General features: G+C 42.7%; 1 protein-coding gene across 1 annotated transcript in view; it reads left to right on the forward strand.

Annotated features, from left to right (window-relative positions):
• The window catches only part of LOC103791304 (uncharacterized), a 204,268-nt gene extending 191,885 nt beyond the window's left edge, over window positions 1-12,383 (forward strand). The window contains exons 13-32 of the mRNA XM_078363053.1: window positions 286-420; window positions 677-817; window positions 1,064-1,204; window positions 1,451-1,591; window positions 2,225-2,359; window positions 2,615-2,755; window positions 3,006-3,146; window positions 3,393-3,527; window positions 5,900-6,040; window positions 6,291-6,431; window positions 6,678-6,818; window positions 7,068-7,208; window positions 7,457-7,597; window positions 7,775-7,981; window positions 9,008-9,148; window positions 10,161-10,301; window positions 10,547-10,687; window positions 11,172-11,306; window positions 11,677-11,760; window positions 12,145-12,383. Of these exons, the coding sequence (XP_078219179.1) occupies window positions 286-420; window positions 677-817; window positions 1,064-1,204; window positions 1,451-1,591; window positions 2,225-2,359; window positions 2,615-2,755; window positions 3,006-3,146; window positions 3,393-3,527; window positions 5,900-6,040; window positions 6,291-6,431; window positions 6,678-6,818; window positions 7,068-7,208; window positions 7,457-7,597; window positions 7,775-7,981; window positions 9,008-9,148; window positions 10,161-10,301; window positions 10,547-10,687; window positions 11,172-11,306; window positions 11,677-11,760; window positions 12,145-12,164 (2,684 nt within the window). The 3' untranslated portion in view covers window positions 12,165-12,383. The remainder of the gene's footprint in view (window positions 1-285; window positions 421-676; window positions 818-1,063; window positions 1,205-1,450; window positions 1,592-2,224; window positions 2,360-2,614; window positions 2,756-3,005; window positions 3,147-3,392; window positions 3,528-5,899; window positions 6,041-6,290; window positions 6,432-6,677; window positions 6,819-7,067; window positions 7,209-7,456; window positions 7,598-7,774; window positions 7,982-9,007; window positions 9,149-10,160; window positions 10,302-10,546; window positions 10,688-11,171; window positions 11,307-11,676; window positions 11,761-12,144) is intronic.
• Window positions 12,384-26,390: the final 14,007 nt, after the last annotated feature.

Genomic DNA, 26,390 nt, shown 5'->3' on the forward strand with positions numbered 1-26,390 from the left:
CAGCTGGAATTTCATCCACGAGGACCAGAGGTCTGTGTATGTCTGCTTCTTAGTTGTACTGTCCTACTTGGTTTCCCTAAGGAGGCATAGTTTGATGAATGCTACAAGTTAATTTTGTTGTATGTACTTTCCTAGCCTCAATTTGAGGGGTATCAGATGTTTCACTTGGCATATTCACCCCTGGATTCTTTGATAATTTCCTAGAAAGTGAGGATCAGAGGGATATACCTCTGGGGTTGAATAATGTACTTACCTCACAGCTCAACCTCTTCATTTGGTTTTCAGGTGCTACTGTCACTCAAAATGTCCACAAAGAGAAGATGAGAAATACACAACCAACACCTAATAACGTCTTATCAACTGTTCTACCAGAACATCTTTATTTGGCAACAGCTGGTCTCCCAGCCATGAGCACCAGGGGTCAGTGTATGTTTGCTTATTCATTTATACTATCCTACTTCGTTTTCATAGGCATGCCTAGTGTCCTGAATGGGAGAAGGTGGTTTTGTTGTGTTCTCATTCATGAGCTGCATTTGAATGTTCTCAGATCGCCATCTGGCATATCCTCTTCAGCTTTATGAAATAGTTTTCTAGAAACTGAGTATCAGGAGGATATGCCTGTAGAGTTGACATAGTACACATAACTCAAAACTGAACCTCCTGATTTCCTTTCCAGATTCTACCATCACTCACAATGTCCGTGAGGAGAAGATTAAAAATGCCCAAACGGCACCCACTGATGTCTTCTCAGGTATTCCACCAGCACGTATTAATATGGCAGCAGCTGGTGTTTCTTCCATGAGTACCAGGGATCAGTGTAAGTTTGCTCACTTGGCGTACTGTCCTACTTGTTTTCTATATGCATGTGTAGTGTCATGAGGGAAGAATACAGTGTTGTTGTACTATCTTTACTGGCCTCAACTTTACGGTTCTCAGACTGCTACTTGGTATGTCTTTTTTCTTTATGAGATAATTTCCTCGATACCGAGCATCCGAGCGGTATGCCTGTGTGGTTGACATAATGCATGAAACACACAGCTCAACCACTTCATTTGATTTCCAGATGCTGCAGTCACTCATGCAATCCTTGAAGAGAAGATAAATAACGGCCAATCAGCACCTGATAACCTCTTGTCAACTGCTCCACCAGGTCTTGCTAATATGGCAGCAGCTGGACTTTCATCTACGAGGACCAGAGATCTGTGTATGTCTGCTTCTTAGTTGTACCGTCCTACTTGGTTTCCCTAAGGAGGCATTGTTTGATGAATGCTACAAGTTAATTTTCTTGGATATAGTTTCCTAGCATCAATTTGAGGGGTATCACGGCTACGTGACATATCAACCCCTGGATTTTTTATAATTTCCTAGAAAGTGAGGATCAGAGGGATATACCTCTGGGGTTGACACACTGCACTTCCGTCACAGCTCAGCCTCTGTATTTGGTTTTCAGATGCTACCATCATTCAAAATGTCTGCAAAGAGAAGATGGAAAATAACCAACCAACATCTAATACGGTCTTGTCAACTGTTCTCCAAGGACTTCCTTATTTGGCAACAGCTGGTCCCCCAGCCATGAGCGCCAGGGATCACTGTATGTTTGCTTATTCATTTGGACTATCCTACCTGGTTTTCATAGGCATGCCTAGTGTCCTGAAAGGGAGAAGGTGATTTTGTTGTATTGTCGTTCGTGAGCTGCATTTGAGTGTTCTCAGATCGCCACCTGGCATATCCTCTCTGGCTTCCTGAAATAGTTTTCTAGAAAGTGAGTATCAGGAAAATATACCTGTGGGGTTAACATAATGCACATAACTCAAACTGAACCCCTTTATTTAATTTCCAGATGGTATGATCTTTCACAATGTTTGTGAGAAGAAGATTAAAAATGCCCAAGCAGTACCCGATAAAACCTTCCCAGCTAGTTCCCCAGCACTTATTAATATGGCAGCAGCTGTTGTGTCATCCATGAGCAACAGGGATCAGTGTACCTTTGAGCAATTGGTTTACTATCCGACTAGGTTTCCATATGCGTGCATAGTGTCATGAGGGAAGAATGTAGTTTTGTTGTACTATCTTTCCTGGCCTGAATCTTAAGTTTCTCAGAGTGCTACTTGGTAGGTCCCACTTCTTTATGAGATAGTTTCCTGGATACAGAGCATCAGAGGGGTATGCTGTGGTTGACATAATGCACTTACCTCACAGCCCAGCCTTTTTTGTTGGTTTCCAGATGCTGCCGTCACTCACAATGTCCGTGAAGCGAAGATAAATAACGGCCAACTAGCACCTGACAACGTCTTGTCAGCTGCTCCACCAAGTCTTGGTAATGTGGCAGCGGCTGGAATGTCATCCACGAGAACCACAGGTCTGTGTAGATCTGCTTCTTAGTTGTACTGTCCGACTTGATTTCCCTAAGGATGCATAGATCGATGTATGCTACAGGTTAATTTTGTCATATACACGTTCCTAGCGTCAATTTGAGGGGTATCAGATAGCCACATGGCATATGCAACCCTGCTGTCTTTGATAATTTCCTAGAAACTGAGGATCAGACGGACATATCTCTGTGGTTGACATAATGTACTTACCTCACAGCTCAACCTCATCGTTTGGTTTTCAGATGCTACCGTCACTCAAAATGTCCGCAAAGAGAAGATGGAAAATAACCAACCAACACTTAATAACGTCTTGTCAACTGTTCTCCAAGGACTTCCTTATTTGGCAACAGCTGGTCTCCCAGCCATGAGCACCAGGCATCAGTGTATGTTTGCTTATTCATTTGGACTATCCTACTTGGTTTTCATAGGCATGCCTAGTGTCCTGAACGGGAGAAGGTGATTTTATTGTATTATCTTCAGTGAGCTGCATTTGAGTGTTCTCAGATCGCCATCTGGCATATCCTCTTCAACTTTTTGAAATCGTTTTCTAGAAACTGAGTATCAGGAGGATATACCTGTAGAGTTGACATAGTACACATAACGCAAGACTGAACCTCCTGATTTCATTTCCAGATTCTACCACCACTCACAATGTCCGTGAGGAGAAGATTAAAAATGCCCAAACGGCACCCAAGAATGTTTTCTCAGCTATTCCACCAGCACATATTAATATGGCAGCAGCGGGTGTTTCATCCATGAGTACCAGGGATCAGTGTAAGTTTGTTCACTTGGCGTACTGTCCTACTTGATTTCTATATGCATGCGTAGTGTCATGAGGGAAGAATACAGTGTTGTTGTACTATCTTTACTGGCCTCAAATTTACGGTTCCCAGACTGCTACTTCGTATGTCCTTCCTCTTTATGAGATAATTTCCTCGATTCTGAGCATCCGAGGGGTATGCCTGTGCGGTTGACTTAATGCACATAACGCACAGCTCAACGACTCCATTTGGTTTCCAGATGCTGCGGTCACTCACAACGTCCGTGAAGCGATGATAAATAACGGCCAACGAGCACTTTACAACATCTTTTCAACTGCTCCACCAGGTCTTGGTCATAGGGCAGCAGCTGGAATTTCATCCACGAGGACCAGAGGTGTGTGTATGTCTGCCTCTTAGTTTTCCTGTCCTACTTGGTTTCCCTAAACAGGCATAGTTTGATGAATACTACAAATTAATTTTGTTGTATATACTTTCCAAGCCTCAATTTTAGGGGCATCTTATGCAGGTCTTGGTCATAGGGCAGCAGCTGGAATTTCATCCACGAGGACCAGAGGTGTGTGTATGTATGCCTCTTAGTTTTCCTGTCCTACTTGGTTTCCCTAAACAGGCATAGTGTGATGAATACTACAAATTAATTTTGTTGTATATACTTTCCAAGCCTCAATTTTAGGGGCATCTTATGCACATTTAGCATATTCACCCCTGCTGGCTTTATGAAATAGTTTTCATATCCTCTCTGGCTTCATGAAATAGTTTTCTAGAACGTGAACACCAGGAGGATATACCTGTGGGGTTAACATAATGCACATACCTCAACACTGAACCCCTTCATTTCATTTCCATATGGTGCGATCACTCACAATGTTTGTGAGGGAAGATTAAAAATGCCCATGCAGCACTCAATGAAAACTTCCCAGCTAGTCCCCCAGCACTTATTAATATGGCAGCAGCTGTTGTGTCATCCATGAGCACCAGGGATCAGTGTACCTTTGTGCAATTGGTTTACAATCCTACTAGGTTTCCATGTGCGTGCATAGTGTCATGAGGGAAGAATGTAGTTTTTTGTACTATCTTTTCTTTTTTTTTAATTTTTTATTGGATTTTAGGTTTTGGGGTACATGAGCAGAGCATGGAAGACAGTTGAGTAGGAACACACATGGCAGTGTGCTTTTCTTTCCTTCTCCCCTTCACCCACATTTGGCATTTCTCCCCAGGCTATCCCTCCCCACCTCCCCCTCCCACTGGCCCTCCCCTTTTCCTCCCAATAGACCCCAGTGTTTAGTACTCCCCTTTCTGTGTCCATGTGTTCTCATTTTTCATCACCCGCCTATGAGTGAGAATATGCGGTGTTTCATTTTCTGTTCTTGTGTCAGTTTGCTGAGGATGACGTTCCCCAGATTCATCCATGTACCTACAAACGATACAAACTCATCATTTCTGTTTGCTGCATAATATTCCATGGTGTATATGTGCCACATTTTTCCAATCCAGTCTATTATCAATGGGCATTTGGGTTGATTCCAGGTCTTTGCTATTGTAAACAGTGCTGCAATGAACACTCGTGTACATGTGTCCTTATAGTAGAACGATTTATAGTCTTTTGGATATATACCCAGTAATGGGATTGCTGGGTCAAATGGAATTTCTATTTCTAAGGCCTTGAGGAATCGCCACACTGTCTTCCACAATGGTTGAACTAATTTACACTCCCACCAACAGTGTAAAAGTGTTCCTTTTTCTCCACACCCTCTCCAGCATCTGTTGTCTCCAGATTTTTTAATGATCGCCATTCTAACTGGCGTGACATGGTATCTCAATGTGGTTTTGATTTGCATCTCTCTGATGACCAGTGCCGATGAGCATTTTTTCATATGATTGTTGGCCTCATATATGTCTAGTTTCGTAAAGTCTCTGTTCATATCCTTTGCCCACTTTTGAATGGGCTTGTTTGTTTTTTTCCTGTAAATCCGTTTGAGTTCTTTGTAAATTCTGGATATCAGCCCTTTGTCAGATGGGTAAACTGCAAAAATTTTTTCCCATTCTGTTGGTTGCTGATCCACTCTAGTGACTGTTTCTTTTGCCGTGCAGAAGCTGTGGAGTTTCATTAGGTCCCATTTGTCTATTTTGTCTTTTGTTGCCCATGCTTTTGGTGTTTTGTTCATAAACTCCTTGCCTATTCCTATGTCCTGGATAGTTTTGCCTCGTGGCCTCAATCTTAAGCTTCTCAGACTGCTACTTGGTATGTCCTTCTTCTTTATGAGATAATGTCCTAGATACTGAGCATCAGAGGGATATGCCTGTGACGTTCACAGGATGCACTTACCTCACAGCCCAGCCATTTCTGTTGGTTTCCAGATGCTGCAGTCACTCACAATATCCATGAAGTAAAGATAAATAACATCCAACTAGCAACTGACAACGTGTTGTCAGCTGCTCCACCAGGTCTTGGTAATATGGCAGCAGCTGGAATTTCATCCAGGAGGACCGGAGGTCTGTGTATATCTGCTTCTTAGTTGTACTGTCCTACTTGATTTCCCTGAGGAGGCATAGTTTGATGAATGCTACAAGTTAATTTTGTTGTATATAGTTTCCTAGCATTAATTTGAGGGGTATCAGATAGCCACGTGGCATGTACTACCCTGATTTCTTTGATAGTTTTCTAGAAACTGAGGATCAGAGGGATATACCTGTGCGGTTGACATAATGCACTTTCATCACAGCTCAACCTCTTCATTTGGTTTTCAGATGCTACCATCACTCAAAATGTCCACAAAGAGAACATGGAAAACAAGCAACCAACACCTAATAACGTCTTGTCAACTGTTCTCCAAGGACCTCCTTATTTGGCAACAGCTGGTCTCCCAGCCATGAGAACCAGGGATCAGTGTATGTTTGCTTATTCATTTGGACTATCCTACTTGGTTTTCATAGGCATGCCTAGTGCTCTGAAAGGGAGAAGGTGATTTTGTTGTATTATCTTTCATGAGCTGCATTTGAGTGTTCTCAGATGGCCTTCTGGCATATCATCTCTGATTTTATGAAATAGTTTTCTAGAAACGGAGCATCAGGGGGATATACCTGTGGGGATGACATAATGCACTTAATTCAAAACTAAACCTTTTCATTTCGTTTCCAGATGCTACCGTCACTCACAGTGTCCATGAGGGAAAGATTAAAAATGCTGAAGGAGCACCTAATAAAGTCTTCCCAACTGTTTCCCCTACACATATTAATATGGCAGCAGCTCGTGTTTCATCCATGAGTACCAGGGATCAGTGTAAGTTTGTTCACTCGGTGTACTGTCCTACTTGGTTTCCACATGCATGCATAGTGTAAGCAGGGAAGAATGTAGTGTTGTTTTCCTGTCTTTCCTGGCCTCAATTTTAGGGTTCTCAGATTACTAGCTGGTATATCTTTCTTCTGTATGAGATAAATTCCTAGATACTACCCATCAGAGTGGTATACCTATGTAGTTGACATAATGCACTTACCTCACAGCAAAAGCACTTTGTTTGGTTTCCAGATGCTGCAGTTACTCACAATGTCCGTAAAGAGAAGGTAAATAATGGCCAACCAGCAACTGATAACATCTTGTCAACTGCTCCACCAGGTCTTGGTAATATGGCAGCAGCTGGAATTTCATCCACGAGGACCAGAGATCTGTGTATGTCTGCTTCTTAGTTGTGCTGTCCTACTTGGTTTCCCTAAGCAGGCATAATTTCATGAATGGTAGAGGGTAACTCTGTTGTAAATGCCTTAGTAGCCTCAATTTGAGGGGTATCAGATGTCCACTTGGCATATGCACCCCTGCTTTTTCTGACGATTTCCTAGAAACTGATCATCAGAGGGATATACCAGTGCAGTTCACATAATGTATTTACTTCACAGCCCAACCTCTTCATTTGGTTTTCAGATGCTACCGTCCTTCAAAGTGTCCGTGAAGAGGAGCTGGAAAATAAGCAACCAACATCTAATAACGACTTGTTGACTGTTCTACAAACACTTACATTTTTGGCCACAGCTGGTCTCCCAGCCATGAGCACCAGGGATCAGTGTATGTTTGCTTATTCATTTGTACTATCCCACCTGGTTTTCATAGGCATGACTAGTGTCCTGAATAGGAGAAAGTGATTTTGTTCTATTATATTTCGTGAGCACATTTGAGTGTTCTCAGATGGCCATCTGGCATATTGTCTCTGGCTTTTTGAAATAGTTTCCTAGAAACTGATCATCAGGGGGATACACCTGTGGGCTGACATCATGCGCTTAAATCAAAACTTAACGTCTTCATTGTCTTTCCAGATTCTACCATCACTCACAACGTCCATGGGGAGATGATTAAAAATGCTGAAGCAGAACCCAATAATATCTTCTCAACTATTCCCCCAGCACTTATTAATATGGGAGCAACTGGTTTTTCATCCATGAGTACCAGTGATCAGTGTATGTTTCTTCACTCGATATACTGTCCTACTTGGTTTCTATATGCATGCACAGTGTCATGAGGAAAGAATCTAGTGTTGTTGCACTATTTTACCTGGCCTGAATTTTAGGGTTCTCAGATTGCTACCTGCTATATCCTTCTCCAAGTGATAATTTCCTAGATGCTGAGCATTTGAGGGCTATGTCTGTGTGGTTTACATAATGCAAGTAACTCACAGCTCAACCATTTCATTTGGTTTCCAGATGCTGCAGTCACGCACAGCGTCCGTGAAGAGAAGAGAAGTAACAGCCAACCGGTACCTGATAACGTCTTGTCAACTGCTCCACCAGGGCTTGGTAATATGGCAGCAGCTGGAATTTCATCCAGGAGGACCAGAGATCTGTGTATGTCTGCTTCTTAGTTGTGCTGTCCTACTCGCTTTCCCTAAGCAGGCATAATTTCATGGATGGTAGAGGGTAATTTTGTTGTACATACTTTCCTGGCCTCAATATTAAGGGTATCAGAGGGCAACTTGGCATATCCACCCCTGCTCTCTTTGATAATTTCCTAGAAAGTCAGCATCAGAGGGATGTACCTGTGGGGTTGAAATAATGCACTTACCTCACAGCTCAACCTCTTCATTTGATTTTCAGATGCTATAGTCAATCTCAATGTCCATGAGGAGAGGATGGAAAATGGCAAATCCGCAACCGCATAACACATAGTCAAATGTTCCTTCAGGGCTTACTAGTATGGCAGGAGCTGCTCTTCTGGCCACGAGTACCATACAACTGTGTATCTTCTCTTATTAGTTGGATTTTCCTATTTGATTTCAGTATATGCTCATAGTGTCATAAATGGGAGAAAGTGGTTTTGTTGTATTCTCTTCCTTAAGTGCAATTTGAGGGGTCTCAGAACACTGCCGTCGTGTCCTCCTGCTCCATGCAATAATTTATTAGAAGCTCTGCATCATAAGAGTATACCTGTGTGTTTAAATAAGGCATTTATTTCACAGCTTGACGTGGTCATTTTGCTTCCAGATGCTACCACGCCTCACAACATCCGTGAGGAGAGGATGGAAAATGCCCAACTGCAATTTAGTAACATCTTGTTAACTTTTCCACCAGGGTGTATTCACATGGCAGCAGCTGGTATTCTAGCCATGAGTACCAAGGATCTGTGTATGTTTGTTTATAAGTTGGAATGTCTCACTTGGTTTTCATATGTATGCATAGTGCCATCAAGGGAAGGAGGTTGTTCAGTTGTACCTTCTTTCGTGAGCTCAATTTGAGTGTTCTCAGATCGCCACCCAGCATATCCTCTCCTGCTGCATGAAATATTTTCCTAGAAACTGAGCGTCAGAGGGATATACCTGTAGGGTTCCCATAATATACTTACCTTACAGCTCAACCTCTTCATTTGGTTTCCAGATGCTGCAGTCACTCACAATGTCCATGGAGAGAAGATGAACAATGGTCAAAGAGCACCTGAGAACTTCTTGTCATCCATTACACCAGGGCTTATTAATGTATCAGGAGCTGGTACTCCACCCATGAGTACCAGGGCTCAGTGTATGTTTCTTGGCTGTTTCTGCTTGGTTTCCTACTTGGTTTCCATAATCATGCAGGGTCATACATCAAACAAGGTCGTTTTATTATATTATCTTTTGTGAGCTCATTTTGGGAGGTCTCAGATAGCCACCTGGTATATCCTTCTGCTTAATGAGATCATGTTCTAAAAACTGAGCATCAGAGGGATATACCTGCAGGCTTGTTGAAATGCACTGACCTCACAGCTTGACGTCTTCTCGCGGTTTCCAGTTGCTACTGTCACTCATAATGTCCGTGAAGAGAAGATGGAAAATGGCCAACAAGCACCTGATAACATTTTGTCAGCTGTTCCACCAGGGCTTATTAACATGGCAAAAGCTGGTATTCCAACCGTGAGTAGCAATGATCTGTATATGTTAGCTTATAAGTTGGATTGTCCTCCTTGGTTTCCACATGCATGCATGGTGTCATGAAAGGGAGGAGGCAATTTTGTTGTATTATCTTTTGTGACCTGAATTTAGGGTTTTCAGAACACCGCCTGGCCTGTCCTCCTGCTTTATGCAATGATTTCCTAGAAACTGAGCATCGGGAATATACCCGTAGGGTTGACATCATGTATTTTTCTCACAACTCATCCTCTTCATTTGGTTTCCACATGCTACCATCACTCACAATGTCGGTGAAAAGAAGATAAAAAACAGCCAACTAGCACCTGATAACTTCCTGCCCACTGTTACACCAGGGCTTAATAATTTGGCAGGAGCTGGTATCATAGCCAAGACTACGAGGGATCTGTTTACTAGTTGTACTTCCTACTTGGTTTCCATATGAATGCATAGTGTCATAAAGAGAAGAAGGTGGTTTTGTTGTATTATCTTTTGTTAGCTTAGTTTGAGGGTTTTCAGATGGTCACCTGGCACATCATCTCCTGCTTTATGGCATAATTTCCTTTGAACTTAGCCTCAGTGGAATATACCTGGGGCTTCACATAATGCACGTACCTCATACCTCCTCCTCCTCACTTGATTTCCAGATGCTTCCATCACTCACAATGTCCATGAAGAGAAGATAAAAAACGGCCAACCAGCAACTCAAAACTTCTTGTCAACTCTTCCATCAGGACTTACTAATATGACAGGGGCTAGCATCCTAGCCATGAGTACCAGGGATCTGTGTATGTTTCCTTATAAGTTGTGTCCTACTTGATTTCCATATGCGGGCATAGTGTCATTACGGGAAGAAGGTGGTTTTGTTGTATTATCTTTTCTTGCCTCAATTTCAGGGTTCTCTGGTTGCCACCTGGTATATACTCATGCTTTATGGGATAATTTTCTAGAAACTGAGCATGAGCGGGATATACCTGTGGGGCTCTCATTATGCACTTAACCTCACAGCTCGGCCTCTTCATTTTTTTTCCAGATGCCACCATCTCTCACAATGTCCATGAGAAGAAGACGAATAATGGCCAACAAGCACCTGATAACTCCTCATCAGCGGTTCCACCAGGGCGTAGTAATCTGTCAGGAGCTGGTGCTTCATCCAGGAGTAGCAGGGATCTGTGTATGTTTGTGTATTGGTTGTACTGTCCTACTTGGTTTCTCTATGCATGCATAGTGTCCAGCAGGGAAGCAGGTGGTTTTGTTGTATTGTCTTTTTTGAGCTCAGTCCGAGGGGTCTGGTATCGCCACCTTGTATATCCTCCTGCTTTCTGACATAACTTCCTCGAAACTGAGCCTCCGAGGGATATACCTGTGGGAGTGACATAATGCACTTACCTCGCAGCTCAATTTTTCCATTTGGATTCCAGATGCTACTGTCATTCATGATATCCAGAAGGAGATAGAAAATGGTCAGACCCCACCTGATGGCTTCCTGTCAGATTCTGCTCCCCCAGAGCTTATAAATATGACAGGAGATTGTATGCAACCCAACACATTAGATTCTTTGTCTTACAACTGCACTAGTCTCAGCAAAGATAAGCTGCTTTACAAACCTGATAGTAACGAATTTGTGGTAGGAGCCCAAAACTACCGTGTCTCTGCAGGTGATTCACCAGTCACAGCAAGGTCTCCGGTGGAAACTGTGCCAAATACAGCACGAATATCTCCTGCTATGGCAAAGAAAGTTAATGATGATATAAAACATCAATTGATGAAAGAAGTTCGAAGGTGTGGGCGAAGTAAGTAGTGCAAGAATGTCTATCAATGAAAGCCTGAGAAGTCTCCCATTCTATGATTTAGAACACAATTATGCTTCCCCTTGAGCTCATCGTTTGGCTAAATTGGATCTGTCTGTAATTTAGCAGGGCTTCTATTTAATTTCACTGAAAATTTCAAATACATCTGCTTAGGTGTTTTTCTTTGTTAGTGTTCACAATAGTTTCCTTAGTAATATACTGATGTGATTTAAGCATTCAAAACACAAACGCTGTGTAACATTGTAACCCATAAAAAATGTATACTGCGGTAGTGGATGCAATGAGATTGAAGTATATTTCATTTTCATAATTTTAGAAATACTAACTTTTTAATACCTTCATATTATGAAAGAATTTTCATTTTGCTTGATGAAGTACAAGGATCTATGGAAGTCAAGAAACAACTTGTTAAATTTGCCATTAAGGAAGCAGCAAGGTGGGTGCCAAAAGGAAACTCTTCTATTGTTTTAAGCACTTGTGCCCAGTTTGGGACAGGAGCAGGAAGAAATCATGCCTTGTTCTTCCTAATCCCTGGCCCTCAGTCATAGTTCATGCTATTTCCCCAAGCATTTAGGTTGATATTTTCTTATTCTAACCCCTTTTTCCAATGCCATGGAGCCTTCCAAATTTATGATAATCTGGGAGTGGGTGTGGGCCCTCAGGTGACTCACTTGGTCTTTTTCTAGTTTGTATTTTCCATGAGCATGCATTTTCTATCTGCATGTACATTGTAAAGTCTGTTTTGTATCCACTACTACCTCTTACATATCACAGATGCCGTGGGTATCCTCTGGTTAATGGAATACCTCTTTCATTTCAGGCTTAAAAATTTTGCCTTAATTCAGCAACTCAAGAAGGTGCTAAAAGAGTAGATTCCCACTGCCATCTCAGCAAAGTTAAGCACATGAGAAAAAATAATTGTGTTAATGCAAATACCAAGGAGAAACAAGGATATGTGCTGTAAAGTGGAGTAGGTCATTGCTGAAGCTTCCTGTAATTTTGAAGTGAAGAAAATTCCCTTCCTGAAGCTAAGAAAAGATGGAGCTTTTGAAATTTAATAAATTTCTGTTAGTAAAAGCTAGACTTTTGTGGTTTGTTTGTTGGTTTATTCTTCCACTTGAGGAGGAATACGAGTTGATAAATCACCAATGTATTTAGTATTACGGTCATGGTTTCTGCATAGTTGTAGCCGGTATTTATAACTGCCTTCGTTCACTACCCATTTTTCATTCCCTTTGCCCTGAGATAGTATGTCATCTGGTCATGGTGCTTGACCTGGCAGGATGACTCAAACCTTCATCACTGAACAGTCTGAAGGACCATTAGATACCTGCCTGGATTGGGTTGCTGTACTTTTCCATTAAGTGTAATCAGAAAACATGGGAGGACTAAGAAGCTCTCTAGACACAGCAGACATACTCCTTTTTAGCTTCTGGTGTACTGCAATTAATCCCCCTTTGATCGTCAGGTTCATCATCCCAAGCCAGTGGATGACCCCCTCCTTTGCCTCTAGATGGAAAGTGATGAAGAGACCAAAATGGCCAGCTGGCAGTATGAATGTCTTTTCAATGGAATCACTGTTGTGTCCCTTGGTGAAAGCATTTCTTCCTTTGGAAATAAGACTTCTAGTTCAGCAGAGCCTAACGTCAGGAGAATAGGAAACGTTTTTGCTAGTGGGTCACTGGGGTATAGAGTATGAGTAGAGACACCCCCAGTTATACCCCTTGAATCTAGGACCAAGAATCCTGACTATGGGAAAGAAAGCAAACTGTGTTGGATGCAAATATACAGCAAACACTGCTTCCTAAGTGATTTCTCAGATCTGCAAGACATTGCCACCTAGCTTGCACTATAACTGAGTTCCACAAGTCCATTGCACAGTTCTGTTGATCCAGTCATCTTCAGATAATGTGGGACAGCTCGGGAGCCTGATTTGGAGTTCAAGGCCAATGTGGGTAAGACAGTACCACCTTAAAAAAAAGCTGATGGAGGATAAGGGAATATAAATATTAAGACCAGTGAATTCCTATGAGGGTGGGCCCATCGCTACACTTTATTATCTGTAAGTGCCTTGTGTGGAATACCCTGGTGGTAAATAAGGCATTTTTTCTAACTGCACAAATGTTGATTTTCTCAAATTACTGTGGGTGGAAATGAAGATCCATAGTCACTATACGTGTCTATTTGAGTAAGAACACAGCCCTGTCCCTTCTATATTGAAAGTGGTCCAATGTAAGCACCTGCCATCTGGTAGCTAGCTGATCACCCTGGAGACAGGTGCCATAGAAGAGACTCAGTGTTGCTCTCTGTTTCTGGCAGATTGTACACTCAGCAATGACTATGTTACAGAATTTTGTTCCTTAGTTCAGCTGAAACTGAGTTCTTGTCACATGACCAGGAAAGATTAAGTTCACGCACACATTACAGGGTGAGGAGGGGAATGTGTCAGTTGAAAAGGAAAATTAGGAAGGAAAGAACTCTCAGCAAAGCGAGAGGGAATGCTAACAGGCCCCCACCTCCCAGATTGTTTCTGTGCCATCACACAGAATCCGAAGAGACCAGGCTCCCCATTGCCACTCCTGCACGAGACACAACTTTCCCATGGCTCTACCCTCTTCCCCCGGGTACCCGGCAGCATTAATGAGAAAGACTCAGTTGGGAAAGGGCAAGCAAACAGTGACAATTCTTTTTCTGGGTTGTGGGTTTCATTCAGGACCAGCAGTCTGGTTTTTCAACCTTCAGGCCGTTTTAGGCTTGAAAGTGGAGTTTAGCCAGGGACCCTTGGCTGTCTGATGTCTCTATCGACTGTAGCCAGGTTGGCCTTGGTGAGTGGAAGTCCATGCCTCTGAAGCATAATCTGTATCCCTGTCACCTTGGCCACTTTGTGAGCTCATGAGGCTGTGACACAAGTGTTGGGGAGAGAGGCTGATTAATATCTAGATAATGGGTACCTTATCCTTCAGATTATTAAACTTCTGCTCTGCTGAGGTTACCCTTTGGTGAGAACTCTCATGAGACTCAAATTATCTTCACATTGAATGTCCACTCGGACAGGTCTGTCCACATATTTTTCCCCAGACCTCCTTGTCACAGATTTTCAATCATGTGTCCTCGAAGTCCCTAATCATTCGGCCAATAAATGAGACACAGCCTGTACAAGGATACACACTTAAAAGTCTGGCCATCTCTCCTCCACACAGGAGCACTGCTCAAAGTTCTTTCCTCTGGGAGGATTTCCCTTCTCCACTGTCCTTCAGGGCTATCCCAGTTGGTCCTGTCGTAATGCTGCTGCCCACTTCTGGCTTGCGTGGTTGGCAGGCATTATGAACGGACTGAATATGTGTGACCTCTGAGAATTCATACGATGAAACCCTAAATCCCAATGGGATGATATTTGGAGGTAGACTGTTTGGGAGGTCATTAGGTTTAGATGTGGTCATGATGGTTGGGTCCCTATGATGAGATTAACGCCCTTCTAATTAGAGAAAAGAGAATTTGTTCTTCCATGCCTCTTCAAAATGTAAGGATATAGCAAAGTGGCTGACTACAAGCCAGGAAGAGGACCCCCACCAGAATTTGAGCACGCTGGCATCCTGATCTTGGACTTCTAACCTCCAGAACGATGAGAAAGAAATGCCTGGTGATGAAGCCACCCAGTCTGTGGTATTCTGTGATAGCAGCTGGAGCTGACTGAGACAGCTGTAGTCTGATTCCCCAGATTCCCATCTCCCGGATACTCAATCAAGCACTAATCCTAATACTGCTATGGTGGGATTTTGCCGGAGAATTAAGGTGTCAAGTCAGTTAACCTTGAGACATGAGTGTGGTGTGGCTGGGCCAGACCTGGCAGCGGAATCCTTGAAAAGTAGAGCATTTTCATCACACAGGAGCAGAAGAAGAGCTAAGAGAGTCAAAGCACAAGAAGGATGTGACACAGCAGGCCCTCTTTGAGGATAAAGCAGTGCGCCCGAGAAGGTATAGGGTGGCTCTAAGCGTTTAAAGCAGTCCCTGGATGACAGCCAACCAAAACATGGGAACCACACTCCTACCACCTTAAGGAACTAGATCCAAATGAGCAATAACCTGAATAAGCTCGGAAGTGGATTATTCCACAGTCTCCACATTAGCACCCAGCCGGCCCATTTAGAGTTGGCCTTGGGAGAGACTCAGCAGAGAGGCCGGTTGAGCCTTCCTGGTCTTGACTTGCAGAACTGTGGATAATACACGTGTGTTGTTTTAGGCCGCTTAATGTTCTTCTAAAGCTGTTTCCTGCTGAGTGGGGCATTCTCCCTGCCTAGCCTGGGCCCTAACGTCTCTTCCTGCCTGATCCTACGGGGTGGGAACCTACACCGGTGGTCTCATGTGTAGTTCCCTGTGACCAGTAGAAGATTCTAATGGTTTAAAAGTACTCAGAGCTAGGGATATGATAAGAGAGCACTTACGGCAGGTGTATCAAGAGTACATACCAGCCGGAATTTATGCAGAAGTAATTATGCCAAATATGAGACTCACTGGGCTCATTTTTTGCATGATTTCAATGAGTATAGGGAAATTCTTGTGTGTGTTCCTAATAATGCATTAAAGTATTTATGGAAAATATATATTTATGTGAAGATAAACTGGGCATCAAGATAACAGGCAATCGAGACACTAGAAACTAACTAAAGATGGTTATCAACTATTAAAATACAAGACATGAAATGACATAAAACAGTATGCCAAGCACCAAGGGGCTTGTCACATGTAGATTACAAAATTTCGTGGAACTTTTTTTGTTTAATAATGTTTTCTGCCAAGTAGAAGCAGTTAATAAAGCTCTATAATTTTTTTAAAACATAAGGAGGCCAGGTGCAGTGACTCAAGCCTGTAATCCAAGCATTTTAGGAGGCTGAGGTGGGTGGATCGCTTGAACCCAGGAGTTCAAGACCAGCCTGGACGACATGATACGATGCTGTATCTAAGAAAATATATAAACATTAGCTACGTGTGCTGGTGCACACATGTAGTCCCAGCTAATAGAGTGCAGGAGATGGGAGGATCACTTGAGCCCAAGAGGTCAAGGTTACAGTGAGCTGTGATTGTGCCATGGCACTCCAACCTGGGCAACAGATCAAGACCCTGTCTCAAAAAAAACCCCCAATAACCACACATACAAGAAAGCAAAGCTACATTTGTTTATAGCAAGTGGAAGAAAGAATCTTTGAAAGTATGTTTCATGGAGGTGAAAGTTTCACAAGATAAAAGAATGCATTTCCTTGATTTGAAAACATTGGGAACAGAAAAGTAGAGAAGTTAGAAATGTCCAAATCACCAGCTAAGAATATAGATCTTACTTCAGATTATTTTGGGAAAACTACAATTCAAACAGAAAGTAAGATGTTTACAGATGTCCTAATTTCATAGTAATAATGGAGATATGACAAGGTAAACAGTGTTTGGAATCTTTACATGGAGAAATATTACTTCCTATGAATACATCTGATCTACAAAAGAAGCCACTGATGTAACTTGTAAATATTTGGTTGATAGGTCTTGTAGATTTTCACCTACAATAATTAGTTTGAAGCAGAACCTAGTATCAATACTTTGTAACACATCAATATCAGGTTTGGATCTTGTAAAACTGAGTCACTAATCTCCCTTTGCACAGTCTTATCCAAATTTAGCCCTAAAATTTTTATTAAACAATACCATTCACAGTGGCATCCTGCAAAAGGACTTTCGGTAAGCTGAGGTTGAAAAAAAATCACCTCAGATCATCATTTTGTCAAGAGAAATTGTCACACATGGCAATTCTTCTCACTGGAAATGAGATCAACAAAGTAGTATATTTTCAAAGTATGATGAGTTTGCTTCTATTAGAGCCAGAAAGTAAGATGTTAATAAATTCTATTTGGAGCATAAATAAAAATTCCAATTTAAAATAATGTTGCAGATGGGCCCAGTGTCTCACGCCTATAATCTCAGCACTATGAGAGGCCCAGACAGGCGGATCCCTTGAGTCCAGGAATTCAAGACCAGCCTGGGCAATGTGGCAAAACCATTCCTACAAAATATACAAAAAGTAGCCACGCATGGTGGTGTACACCTGTAGTCTCAGCTACTTGGGAAGCTGAAGTAGGAGGATTGCGGAAACCCATGAGGTTGAGGCTGCAGTGAGCCATATTGTGCCACTACACTGCAGCCTGAGTGACAGAGCAAGACCCTGTCTCAATATATACATATATATATATATATATATATACACACACACACACATTCATACATATATATATATACATCATATATATAATGATATATATATGATGTATATATATATATATATATATATGAGAGAGAGAGAGGGAGAGAGAGAGAGAGAGACAGAAAGAGAGAGAGAGGGTATTTCAATATCTCTGCGACAACTTTAATGCCCTGGAAACACTAATTGTTTAAAAAATTATGAAAACATGTTCATCGAGGTGCACATTTCTCCTATGCTTCGGGCTCCAGTGTGACTCCGCACAGCACGAAGTGGGGGCAGGGGAGTACGGCTCTCCACATCCAGGCATGGTGAGCGACTCTTCCTGGAATATAAAAAGGAGAGAAATGGAAGAAGTTAGGGGTGGCTCTGAAAGCAGAGGTTTTCCCAGACCATCTCAGATGACATCTCACTGTCAACAGCTGTGTCAGAGGACCACCCACACTGCAAAGCGTCTAAAATGGAAAACGGTTTTTAAAAGTATGCCCAAAACAAAATCAGTGCTCCAATAGAGAGGAAGAAAGTGGAATGGGAAGTGTGCAGTTAGGTAGCAATGCCTGCCCACGAATGAGACGCTGAAGCATGAAATGGATAGACTGTCGGCGAGTTGTAGTGCTGTGATGAAAATAAGGGGCTGAACTCACTGAGGGTCTTACTTTAGACTGGATGACAAAATGGTCGCTCCGAGGGAGTGGTATTTAAGGAGAAATAGAAAAGATGACCAGGCATCGTGGCTCACGCCTGTCATCCCAGCACTTTGGAAGGCCAAGGCAGGTGGAGTGCTTGAAACCAGGAGTTCAAGACCAGCCTAAGCAACAGCAAGACTACATCTCTATAAAAAATGTTTAAATAAAATAAAGAAAAATGGACAAAATGAGAAAGACTGATTTGGGCAGAGGAAAGAACAACTGCAAAGGCCCCGCAGAAGACACATCCCTGTCATGTTTGAGGAACAGCAAAGAGGTCAGAGTGGCTTCAGCACAGGGATGGATGGGACAGGAACAGGTAGGTGGCCCCACGTGTGGTTGGGAATATGCAGCAGAGGCCTCACTATGCAAAGCTCTTTTAACGGCACTTTCTGTGATTGCCTCATCACTCCTTCTTGGCTGAAAGGTCTAAGATTATGGTTTGGGTTTTTGTTTTTTGGCCTCCATCCACAATATCCATCCTGCCCATCACGGAGTTGAGACGGCCAAGGCAGAAGCCCATGATTCCTCCAGTTCCTCCAGAAGCCTCAGCTTGGGACTGGTTTTTCTGCCAACCTGCTAGCTGATGCACAGGGGATGAGGCTTCAGCCTGCGCTCACAGCATTCCCTAAAGCACTTCTCTTTAGAGTTGGCCCGGCTTCTTGGGACTGCGCTTCTGCTCAGTTTCCTTGACCAGTGCCTCTGGACCTTGTAAAATCTGGGGTCCACCAAACCTTTCATGTATTTTTCTAAATTCTGGAATTTCTATAACCTTGCAAATATTATTCCACTGGAGGCCCAAACCTGCTCTTTGTGTCTCCTTTTTCTTACCTGCTTCTTAAAGAGATTGGCCAGGGAGAACCACCTGGACTGTACTCTTCCAGTAAGCTTGCTTGTTGGGATCTCAGCTGTCCGCTTAGGAAACACAATATTGAGGACCTAGGACCTGCCATCAAACTCTGGCCTTGTAGATGACAGATTCCCGTGTCCCCTGGGCACTGGCCCATCCTAAATCCTTCTTTCCAGTTCAGAAAAAAACCCACAGTGGCTATTCAGACTTCTGATGCAGGCACTGCCACTTTGGGTTCAAACACAGGTTTGCAGAGTCCACTGCTGGCTGCGCAACAGTGGCCCAAGAAGCTGGGCCAACTCTAAAGAGAAGTGCTTTAGGGAATGCTGTGAGCGCAGGCTGAGGCCTCATCCCCTGTGCATCAGCTAGCAGGTTGGCAGAAAAACCAGTCCCAAGCTGAGGCTTCTGGAGGAACTGGAGGAATCATGGGCTTCTGCCTTGGCCGTCTCAACTCCGTGATGGGCAGGATGGATATTGTGGATGGAGGCCAAAAAACAAAAACCCAAACCATAATCTTAGACCTTTCAGCCAAGAAGGAGTGATGAGGCAATCACAGAAAGTGCCGTTAAAAGAGCTTTGCATAGTGAGGCCTCTGCTGCATATTCCCAACCACACGTGGGGCCACCTACCTGTTCCTGTCCCATCCATCCCTGTGCTGAAGCCACTCTGACCTCTTTGCTGTTCCTCAAACATGACAGGGATGTGTCTTCTGCGGGGCCTTTGCAGTTGTTCTTTCCTCTGCCCAAATCAGTCTTTCTCATTTTGTCCATTTTTCTTTATTTTATTTAAACATTTTTTATAGAGATGTAGTCTTGCTGTTGCTTAGGCTGGTCTTGAACTCCTGGTTTCAAGCACTCCACCTGCCTTGGCCTTCCAAAGTGCTGGGATGACAGGCGTGAGCCACGATGCCTGGTCATCTTTTCTATTTCTCCTTAAATACCACTCCCTCGGAGCGACCATTTTGTCATCCAGTCTAAAGTAAGACCCTCAGTGAGTTCAGCCCCTTATTTTCATCACAGCACTACAACTCGCCGACAGTCTATCCATTTCATGGTTCAGCGTCTCATTCGTGGGCAGGCATTGCTACCTAACTGCACACTACCCATTCCACTTTCTTCCTCTCTATTGGAGCACTGATTTTGTTTTGGGCATACTTTTAAAAACCGTTTTCCATTTTAGACCCTTTGCAGTGTGGGTGGTCCTCTGACACAGCTGTTGACAGTGAGATGTCATCTGAGATGGTCTGGGAAAACCTCTGCTTTCAGAGCCACCCCTACCTTCTTCCATTTCTTTCCTTTTTATATTCCAGGAAGAGTCACTCACCATGCCTGGATGTGGAGAGCCGTACTCCCCAGCCCCCACTTCGTGCTCTGCGGGGTCACACTGGAGCCCGAAGCACAGGGGAAATGTGCACCTCGATGAACATGTTTTCATGATTTTTTAAACAATTAGTGTTTCCAGGGCATTAAAGTTGTCGCAGAGATATTGAAATACCCTCTCTCTCTCTTTCTGTCTCTCTCTCTCTCCGTCTCTCTCTCTCTCATATATATATATATATATATATATATGATGTATATATATATGTATGAATGTGTGTGTATATATATATATGTATATGTGTATATATATATGTATATGTATATGTATATGTATATGTATATGTATATGTATATGTATATGTATATGTATATATTGAGACAGGGTCTTGCTCTGTCACTCAGGCTGCGGTGTAGTGGCACAATATGGCTCACTGCAGCCTCAACCTCATGGGTTTGAGCAATCCTCCTACTTCAGCTTCCCAAGTAGCTGGGACTACAGGTGTTCACCACCATGCGTGGCTACTTTTTGTATATTTTGTAGGGATGGTTTTGCCACATTGCCCAGGCTGGTCTTGAATTCCTGGACTCAAGGGATCCGCCTGTCTGGGCCTCTCATAGTGCTGAGATTATAGGCGTGAGACACTGGGCCCATCTGCAACATTATTTTAAATTGGAATTTTTATTTATGCTCCAAATAGAATTTATTAACATCTTACTTTCTGGCTCTAATAGAAGCAAACTCATCATACTTTGAAAATATACTACTTTGTTGATCTCATTTCCAGTGAGAAGAATTGCCATGTGTGACAATTTCTCTTGACAAAATGATGATCTGAGGTGATTTTTTTTCAACCTCAGCTTACCGAAAGTCCTTTTGCAGGATGCCACTGTGAATGGTATTGTTTAATAAAAATTTTAGGGCTAAATTTGGATAAGACTGTGCAAAGGGAGATTAGTGACTCAGTTTTACAAGATCCAAACCTGATATTGATGTGTTACAAAGTATTGATACTAGGTTCTGCTTCAAACTAATTATTGTAGGTGAAAATCTACAAGACCTATCAACCAAATATTTACAAGTTACATCAGTGGCTTCTTTTGTAGATCAGATGTATTCATAGGAAGTAATATTTCTCCATGTAAAGATTCCAAACACTGTTTACCTTGTCATATCTCCATTATTACTATGAAATTAGGACATCTGTAAACATCTTACTTTCTGTTTGAATTGTAGTTTTCCCAAAATAATCTGAAGTAAGATCTATATTCTTAGCTGGTGATTTGGACATTTCTAACTTCTCTACTTTTCTGTTCCCAATGTTTTCAAATCAAGGAAATGCATTCTTTTATCTTGTGAAACTTTCACCTCCATGAAACATACTTTCAAAGATTCTTTCTTCCACTTGCTATAAACAAATGTAGATTTGCTTTCTTGTATGTGTGGTTATTGGGGTTTTTTTTTGAGACAGGGTCTTGATCTGTTGCCCAGGTTGGAGTGCCATGGCACAATCACAGCTCACTGTAACCTTGACCTCTTGGGCTCAAGTGATCCTCCCATCTCCTGCACTCTATTAGCTGGGACTACATGTGTGCGCCAGCACACGTAGCTAATGTTTATATATTTTGTTAGATACAGCATCGTATCATGTCGTCCAGGCTGGTCTTGAACTCCTGGGTTCAAGCGATCCACCCACCTCAGCCTCCTAAAATGCTTGGATTACAGGCTTGAGTCACTGCACCTGGCCTCCTTATGTTTTAAAAAAATTATAGAGCTTTATTAACTGCTTCTACTTGGCAGAAAACATTATTAAACAAAAAAAGTTCCACGAAATTTTGTAATCTACATGTGGCAAGCCCCTTGGTGCTTGGCATACTGTTTTATGTCATTTCATGTTTTGTGTTTTAATAGTTGATAACCATCTTTAGTTAGTTTCTAGTGTCTCGATTGCCTGTTATCTTGATGCCCAGTATATCTTCACATAAATATATATTTTCCAGAAATACTTTAATGCATTATTAGGAACAGACACAAGAATTTCCCTATACTCATTGAAATCATGCAAAAAATGAGCCCAGTGAGTCTCATATTTGGCATAATTACTTCTGCATAAGTTCCGGCAGGTATGTACTCTTGATACACCTGCCGTAAGTGCTCTCTTATCATATCCCTAGCTCTGAGTACTTTTATGCCATTAGAATCTTCTAATTTGTTAATCATTTTATAAACTAGACTCTACCCAACTCTTTTCATTTCAATGAAGTTAAAAAAATTCTTCTATTGTTATAACATGGTTGTTAATGTAAATATGCTTAATCATCTGAAACATTCATTCAGAATTGGTTACATCTGGTGTACAATCAAGAAGTGAGAATACACGGTTTGCTTGTTTGGTTCTCACGAGATTTAGCACGATTTCCCAGAAACATTAAATATTCCTTTTGAAACCACATTGAGATACCATCTCACGCCAGTTAGAATGGCAATCATTAAAAAATCTGGAGACAACAGATGCTGGAGAGGATGTGGAGAAAAAGGAACACTTGTACACTGTTGGTGGGAGTGTAACTTAGTTCAACCATTGTGGAAGACAGTGTGGCGATTCCTCAAGGCCTTAGAAATAGAAATTCCATTTGACTCAGCAATCACATTACTGGGTATATATCCAAAAGACTATAAATCGTTCTACTAGAAGGACACATGTACACAAATGTTCACTGCAGCACTGTTTACAATAGCAAAGACCTGGAATCAACCCAAATGCCCATTGATAATTGACCGGATTGGAAAAATGTGGCACATATACACCATGGAATATTATGTAGCAATCAGAAATGATGAGTTTGTGTCGTTTGTAGGGACATGGATGAATCTGGAAAACATCATCCTCAGCAAACTGACACAAGAACAGAAAATGAAACACCGCATATTCTCACTCATAGGTGGGTGATGAAAAATGAGAACACATGGACACAGAAAGGGGAGTACTAAACAGTGGGGTCTATTGGGGGGAAAAGGGGAGGGCCAGTGGTAGGGGGAGGTGGGGAGGGATAGCCTGGGGAGAAATGCCAAATGTGGGTGAAGGGGAGAAGAAAAGCAAAGCACACTGCTATGTGTGTACCTACGCAACTGTCTTGCATGCTCTGCTCATGTACCCCAAAACCTATAATCCAATAAAAAATTAAAAAAAAAATAACTCCCAATGAAATAAAAATTAGGTGAATATGCACTCTAAAAAAAAAAAATTCATTTTGAATTCTTACGACCAATAAGACCCATGATGGGCTATGGTTAGCTGTAACAACATTATACACACCTGTAAGTTCGCCTAAATTTAGAAATTTAAAGCATGTGGACTTTCGATAATTTCTTGCGATCTTTCATGAGGTAAATTCTTTTATATACAAATGTATGATAACCTAAACACAGTGAGGCAGGATAGGGAGTCAAGGAAGCGACCACGTCCTTGGGACATAGCAGTCGTGGTGAGCATATACAATCAACACCAATAAGGCTCAGCATCCCCACTGTAGTGAAGCGCATTCAGGCAAGGCTATCTTCATTCGGGAATTTCCTCTGTGTTTCGATTTGACCTGTCCTCACACTGACCCTTTGCTCATTATAATAGTCAAAAACACATCCCGGGTGGAGAGTTAAGATACTAATGAGACCTGTGATGTATGAACGAGCACGGACAGCTACTGCAAACGTGCACCCAGAGGACCACCCTGAACATGCCTGCTAGCTACACCTTTTCCCACCTCCTTATGAATATTCATACAAGACTCCCGTAAAGGGAATTTCCCCAGTATTAACCTGTACTGTCTCATGCTTTCAAGCAGGCCACCCTGAATTCTCTCTGTCTCAGGGTATATTCCCTTTTCTACACTTAAATTTGAAAATATTATTTTTCCATTGCAATAAATTGTTCCGTGCTGCATCTCCTCTGCCGTGTGTCGCTTGGTTAAATTCTTGCACTAAGAAAACAAGAACCGAGTTCTCACAGCGGCTGTCAGCATTTCTGGTGCCGCGACACAGGTAGAGTTTTGCCTGCTGCACTGACTTTCGTTTCCTTTCACCAGTCCCAGACTACCTGCTTGCGTATCACTGCTTTTTCCAGTGTTGTTTCATTGAAGTTGTGGAGAAAAGTTGTTAAATCGCTTTGATTCTTTATGTGAATATAAGTAGCGCTCTCCTTTTGGCTGCTACTTCTGTACTATTCGTAATTATACGAACCATGTGGGTTGCCCTCAATATTCAGGCCACTCTGCTGCTTAGCGTCACATATTTCTGGCCGCATTTCAGACTCAGGACGTTTGTTGTTGCTCTGCAAATAGCTGACTGCCACTTAGTGGCTACCGTGATTTATTTTCTAATCTGGTTTTCTGTTTATAAAACGTTCTGTTTCTAGGGCCACGTTAAGAGTCCCTATCCCTCCAGGCTTTATGCATTTTCATACTCCTTCAGATTGTCCTTCAACAAACTTTCTATGCTGAAAAAGAGAGGTGCAGTCATGTAGATGCCTGGTTGCAGGGACTGCATCCAGGTATTCTATGTATTATAATCGGGCATCACAAATGGTAAACCAGTAAGGTAGGGAAATTCTTGTCCGTGAGACATCTGGGCCCCCAGCTGGCAGTGGGGGCCACCTCAGTTGAGCCTGGAGATGTCCAGTTCTGGGGAGACCTAGCATGATGCATGGCAAACACCTGTGACCTCCTAGGGCCTCAGTCACATGGGAATTCAAGCAAGTGCCCTGTACCACTTTGTGGTCTAGATTGGCTCATGGGGACACCCACAACCTCCTGGACTTTGGTATATGTGTCTGTCATTGAACGATTCTCTTGGTTCCCTGGGACCCATCTCCCCTACTTACACTAAAAATATCCCTGGGCTGTATGTTTTAAAAACCTGAATGCCATTTGGTTAGGTGAGCTAAGAAACAAAAAACAAACAAACAAAAAACTTACCTTGTTTTCTAACACTGTTTGGCCTGGATACAATTCAGCTAACAATGAAAAAGGGCCAGAGAATTGAAATGTGAACTTCAACACTGTCCTACAGCTTGATCTTTTCTGTGCAAATCAGGAAAGTGGTCTGATGTTCCCTACGTGCAAGTCTTCATGGCCTTAGAACAGAACCCAGCTCTATGCAGCACCCGTGGACTTAAACCCAGTAAGACAGAAAACCACGCAGATGCACTAGGAGATCATCTTTTATTAAGGGAAAGGGACCCCAGGGCCCACGGTCCAACACCAGCTGCACATAGGGGCCCTCAGGTGCCCACACCTCCTTCTGAGTCCCCAGCACACCCATCCTATCCGAGTCTTGTGTAGAATGTAATACCATTTCAACCCCCGTCTTATGCTCCTCTTTATTCTCCTTTGCCTTGTACAGTAAGAACTAGCCCAGTTGGAATAACCTGCAGTGGGACTTCATACCATCCAGGGCCAGAGATACTGCTCCCTTTACAGGAAGTCTAAATGAAGAAGGGACCATTAGAGTGCATGTTCCATTCTCAGTGAATGTTCTAATCCAGTGCAAGCAAAACCTCAGCCGGTTCTCGGAGGAACCCAGTGCATTGACCGTCACATTCAAGGCTCTCATTTTGGCCTCTGACTTAACGTGGAAGGGTATACAAGTTGTCCTTTCCCTTGCCGCACTCCACAGAAACAGCAGAGAGTCTGATTAGCCAGTCGGAGATACATGAATAGCAGGGCAGGTGACCAGCCGGCTACCCATGAAGGGGCAGCTATTGCTGATCTCTCCCAGGACCCAGACTGGAATTACAACAGGTCTGGAGGAATAAAGAATAGGGACGGACTCCACGGTCTAGTGCCTCCTGGCAGGGTCAGACGATGTCTTACAAAACCTGTTAACAATGAGAAAGTCGAAGCACAGGGAAAAGGTGAAAACCCTGCCCTCTTTCAGGGGTGCGTAGAGGAGGCCTCCCGAAAGTATGCTAACCTAGA

Source organism: Callithrix jacchus, chromosome X (genome assembly GCF_049354715.1).
Source record: "Callithrix jacchus isolate 240 chromosome X, calJac240_pri, whole genome shotgun sequence".
Lineage (NCBI taxonomy): Eukaryota > Metazoa > Chordata > Mammalia > Primates > Cebidae > Callithrix > Callithrix jacchus.